Source organism: Lactuca virosa, chromosome 3 (genome assembly GCF_052849685.1).
Source record: "Lactuca virosa cultivar CGN04683 chromosome 3, Lactuca_virosa_CGN04683_v6, whole genome shotgun sequence".
Taxonomy (NCBI): Eukaryota; Viridiplantae; Streptophyta; class Magnoliopsida; order Asterales; family Asteraceae; genus Lactuca; species Lactuca virosa.
This window is the reverse complement of record NC_136428.1, coordinates 381072878-381078622: the sequence shown is the minus strand read 5'-3', so window position 1 is coordinate 381078622 and position 5745 is coordinate 381072878. Positions and strand designations below refer to the sequence as shown.

The 5745-nt window shown below is 32.2% G+C and overlaps 1 protein-coding gene across 2 annotated transcripts; it reads right to left on the bottom strand.

Moving 5' to 3' along the window:
* Nucleotides 1-351: 351 nt before the first annotated feature.
* LOC145167683 (protein GAMETE EXPRESSED 1-like) lies at nucleotides 352-4501 on the bottom strand. Of its 2 annotated transcripts, XM_079086919.1 has the most exons (8): nucleotides 4158-4501; nucleotides 3187-3251; nucleotides 2402-2916; nucleotides 1674-2261; nucleotides 1449-1575; nucleotides 1178-1364; nucleotides 945-1089; nucleotides 352-860 (listed from the first exon to the last, which is right to left on the bottom strand). In XM_079086919.1, exons 3-8 carry the CDS (start codon nucleotides 2887-2889, stop codon nucleotides 605-607), a joined length of 1791 nt encoding a protein of 596 aa, XP_078943045.1. In that variant the 5' UTR covers nucleotides 2890-2916; nucleotides 3187-3251; nucleotides 4158-4501; the 3' UTR covers nucleotides 352-604. The 2 variants fall into 2 exon arrangements, with proteins under 2 accessions (XP_078943045.1, XP_078943046.1); XM_079086920.1 differs by lacking the exon at nucleotides 3187-3251.
* Nucleotides 4502-5745: the final 1244 nt, after the last annotated feature.

Sequence of the window (5745 nt, the reverse complement as noted above, 5' to 3'; positions counted from 1 at the left end):
CCTCTATTTTGTAATCTCTTTTTCCTTCTTTAATGTCATGATTAATAATATGCATAGATTTAGGAGTAACGTAATTAATGGGTGTGTGAGTTAGCCATTCTAAAAAATATATTTTTTTTCATTATTTAAACAAAGACACGTCATAACCATCAATTGACATTCAATACTGCCTTACAACATTATTTAACATTTATAAAGGATTTAGAACCCCGTGATCATGTGAACATAAATTAACAAATGGAAATGTAAACTGCCAAATGTGTGTGTGTGCACGATGTGTTCGGATGATCACCACTGTGTTATATGTTATCCACGTAAGCATTTAAAACAACCAACTCCAATATGACAGTATTTGGCCCCAATTTGCAATGTTGTTGCATATATTTTTATTAAGACACATCGTTGCATAAACCGGGAAAAATATGACAAGTTGCACAAATAACTAATTAACCCAATAAAAGATAATTAGATTTTATCAATATTGTTATGGATCATGTTTATGGTTTCTATAGAACATGCATATATATAGAACTGTATCATCTCAAAGAAAAATTTAATGAGCTGATGAGAACACATCTTGCCTCTATGTTTATTGATCTTAAAGTTATAGATGACGCTGGCGAAGATTATACTGTCTGGAAACTGAAGGGGTGATTGAAACCTCTCCAACTCCTTCAGGAAGCATATAGTCAAAGTCTTCCAATTCATCTTCAGGTAAATCAGTGTCAACCCACGAAGACCAGTCCGCATCATCATCAATATCATCATCATCATCAGATACCATATGTTTATTTCCTTGCATGCCATTAACCTTCTCAATTAGTGATTGTAGCATACGATGGTTCAATGTCTCGTAATCTCTGCTTGAATTCAATAACACAAACAATAAGTGATATTTAAAAAAAAAAAAAAAAAAAGCTTCTAATGTTAGTCTTCATGTTTACCTGTATGTGTATATGGCATACAGAAGTTGACATGATGCGAGAAGCATGAAGATTGACCTAACAATGCTTATAATCCATGTCTGTTGTTCAATGTCATTTCCATAACGAAGCACAACTAACTCAATCACAAATGTCACACATAATCCTACATAAACAAAAAAAAAAAATAGAGATTATTGTAAGATATGTAAACATCCTAAACGTGAATTGATTAAATATTTTAGCTAATTTACCTATATAAAGCCTGGACCTCACATTGTAGGTTTGCTTTGTACTTGTGAACATATAGAGCGTGAAGATTAATATAGAATACACAAGGAAAGCTTTAATAGCTCGTGATTCAAGCAAAATTGCATTGTGCAGAGTGAAAAGCTTGTCAATTGCAACAAACATGCTCGTTTGCTTTGTCTCAAAAATTTCCTATCAAACAAATATCGAAATAATGAAAATATTATTTAGAATGATAAAGAAAACAAATTATCGAATGACCAAAAAAAAAAGAACCTGGGCAGCCAATATGGATTTTGAATTCTCAACTAGATGATCATGAACTTGTTTAAGTTGTTGTTGCCTTTGTATGAGTTCCTGTTGTTGACTATGACCAAGCTCAATCAACTTTTGCGAAGTCCCCCTTCAATCAAATTATAAAACTCAATAAGTATATATGCATAGAAATATATTATGTATCTTTCTTTTTTTTTTTTCTTGTTTTTTTTTGTTCTAATTCACCTGCTCTCTTCTAGGGCTTGGGATTGAAAACTTGTGACAATCTCAAGAGCCTCGAGTGCAGCAGTTTGGCTATCAAGAAGTTGTTTTTGTTTGTCTAATGAAGTTTCTGCTATGTTCTCAATATCATCAGCTTTGCTTTGTAACGTATCCATCTTCATAAACATTGCATCTCCAACTTTTCCAATCTCTTTTTCTATTTCAACAACTTCATTCTTTAAATTCTTCAATTCTCCCCCAATCTTATTGGCGGATTCATTCAACATCATCATCCCTTCATCCAGTCTTTCGTTCATTTTATTTTGTCCATTACGCAGCTCCATTTGAGAATCTGCTAGTTTGAGGGATTGCTCATAAACCGATTGTGAATGCTCTAACACAACACTAACATGTTGTTCAACGTTTTTTGATGTTTTAGCCACTTGTTGAGTTTGAACATCAATAGAAGCTAATGATTCATGAATATGTTGTGAACTATGCAATAGACGTTCTCCCTGCTCTTCTATGTTCTCTAATTTGTCCTCTGCATATTCAGCAGACCTTTTCAGTTCATTCACCAATCTTTCTGTTTGTCTCTTGAATGCATCCGTCCTACAATACACATTCAATTCTAGTAATATATATATATATATATATATATATATATATATATATATATATATATATATATATATATATATATATATATATATATAGAGAGAGAGAGAGAGAGAGAGAGAGAGAGGCTCAACTGTAACTGATGACAGATGGAGTTGGTTTCAAGATAAAACTCAAGATAAATCCTATGAGCATCTTCGTCTAATTTTTTAAGACAATTTTTCATGGGAGCTTTTACGTCACAATAAGGAAAATGAGACCTTCCGGTGTCCTTCTGAAAACAATCAGTAAGATGCCAAGCAAGTCTAGACCGTTGTTCTTCACCTGCTAGAATCTCTGAGCATCCTGCAAATAGATTTTGATATGCATTTTGCCAACAAGAATTTGATGCAACAACTTTTCTCTTTGCTTTTTCAATCAAAGTCATTCCTTTCTTGCTATTGAAGGATTCCATTGAGAATTCAGCAACGACATTGTGTGAAACATCGGGAAACGTTGAAGGCTTCTCACTAGATTCAACCTTTCCAGTAGTGAAAAACCAACTAAATGACTCGATGTTGTGTGATAGAAGCAAAAGAACCCATAGGATCACAAAAGTATAACGCTTATGGTGGTGATTCATCGGATCCAATAAAGAACGATAATAAGCCTATATGAAAATTGTAGAAATATAATCAGTAATGCAATGCATACAAAGCTAATAATTAAGGATCGAAATTTTTTTTATTGGAGAGACCAGTTTATAAGATGAATAGTGCAAAACTTGTGAGGCAAGAAATACGAATACTTTACAATTAAATATTTAAGTGGAATAGAATTGATAAAAATGCATTGGCATAATTGGGAAAAAGACTGCCCATGAATATATATAATATTTTTATATTAAAATATATGTTGCTTTTGCGTGAAGAAAACGGACATAACACTTATCCTATCAACCGACTTGTGATTATATGATTCAAAGCCGGAAAATAGCGGTGGATACTGCATAACAAAACACAAACATTTTTAGGATTAAAATAATCTAAGGAGCACATATGTTATCACAAAGAGAAGACAAAAACTCAGTCTAGAACCAATAGAAACGATGGCATACAAGTTGAAAAATATATATATATATATATATATATATATATATATATATATATATATATATATATATATATATATATATATATATATAAGGTTACTTTGAACGTTCCAACATTCTTTGTAACCACCGATATGAAATTCAGGAATTCGTTCATTCAAATGGAAAGCTAATAACTTCTTTTCTGTAAAAAGTAGCATGGGGTAATGAATATAATGATACACGTTTACTGTTTTACCATATTTCAATCCTTTTGAGCAACAAATATTCTTGTATAGCAGAATGATTATACCATAATTTTCAATATTTAATGAGTAATGACAATATATATAACCACTAGACATTTGCCATTTTTGTCCTTCTAGAAAACATTACAGACATAAGCACTTGATATGATAATCCCAGATCGAAGATTCACAACTAAATTAAAGTTATAATAGTATTTGGTTTGTCTCATAAGTCACAATAACCGGTTCTTCCGACCTTAAAAAGCGGCTGTTTCTGAACCGGTCAAACCCGACTGGTTTAGTCAAAATCGGTAAAAACCGGCACAGTTTGAACCATTGAAACCCAGAGTTGAAACATTCAAAACAGGAGTATGTTTATGTCCTGCTTTACATGATTATCAAACGAATTATAGAAATTGACAACTTTTGAACTTACTTATCAATACGAGTTCTACTTTTTGCGAGAGTATGTAGATAGCTCTATTAAACTTCATAGCACCAAAAATAGGAGCTTTTTACCATTGACGCATTTGATAAACACTTAGACCCTCAAATGGAAATTGGGGTACTTACCTGTGCAATTAACACTCCCAAAGAAGTTCTCCTCGAAATGAAATGAGAAGAAGAATCCACCGATTACCAAATGTGTCAAAGGGTAAAACATGGTTTCAAAGGGATGAAACGATTATGGGTGTCAATGGATGGTCGGTATTTTGTTTCCCATACTCAATTCAACCCTTCGTTATTACCCAATTAACTCCGCTGGTAATCGACGACCGCCTAATACCGTAATTACTCCGTGGCAAAATTGTAATTTGGCGGTGTGACTTGTGAGCAACCCCATTACTGAGGAAGAAGATGATGTTGATGTCTTCATTTTTCTAATTACGTTATCACCCGAAGCAGGTTTGTAACTTTGTATAGTAGGTTGTACCTTACAAAGAATGCAAATAGCAAATTTAAATTAATAGCTTATTTCAATATTTAGATCAGTTTAGGTTGTATTCAGAAGAGAGTGAATTAAAAAGTTGTTTTCGTTTTTAGTTTAACAAATTCTGTTTATGTATAGAAATATAGAATTCAACTTAATTTGTACACCTAATTGTTTATGAGTTTGCACCCCCACCCTGCAGCGGATATTTAAAAAAAATTGGCTAAAAAGACACCTTATTTTACCATATAGTCACCTTAATTATATTTTTGAGATATTTTTATTGGTTGAAATTTCATTGTTTTCTTAAAAATCTTATTATAAGTAGTTAATTATAGGTTGACTTTTTATAAAGGGTCAATGAAATGTCTAAGGGTGTCTTATTAGCATCACTCATTTCTATACATAAACAGAATTTGTTAAACTAAAAACAAAAACAACTTTTTAAAAACAAATATGTGAAAAAAATTTAAAAACAATAATAAAAGAACTTAAAAAATACAAAAAGATAAAAATGTAAAACAATAATAGGAAAATAACACATTAGTCTAACAATGTTTTTAGAATTTGCCATCCAATCCTTCAATTTTTATTTTTTATTTATTTTTTATTTTTTGCTTTATGAGGGCATAAAGTTTTTTTATTGTATCTAATTGTTCATTTTAGACAAATTACAGCGGTAACCCGGTTATACTTTTGTCACATAGACACTTGTTGGCCCTTTTGCCTTTACCCGCCTTAATTTTTAAAAGTCTAAAATCTTCTTATCCACATGTACAAGACATAAATCTTAGGTTGCGTTTGGTTGACACGATTGAAATGTAATTCGAGGGAAAATGATTCCAATTCCATCGAATTTATGCGTTTGGTTGGAGTTCAAAGGATGGAAAACTTTAGCTCAAACGGTGGACAATACATTCCTTCTATAACCTGATGGGATCAATTCCTTAGCAACAAGGAAAATAAAAGATTACCATTTTGCTCCCTTTTAATTTTAACAAAATCGACCCAAGAAACCAAACCATATTTTCACGTCATTTTCTTCGCAGTCAACACCAAGCCCAAGCTTCGTCCTCTCCGTTGTGCCATGTTAGTTCTTCATCTCGTTCTATGTCACTATCGTTCCCTCCTCTCTCTATCTCTCTTAATCGTTGGCTGAACCCATTGACTTCTGGTTGTTTCCTTGATGTGAAAATCGAATGTGTTTGTAACATCTCGACTTCAAGGTAA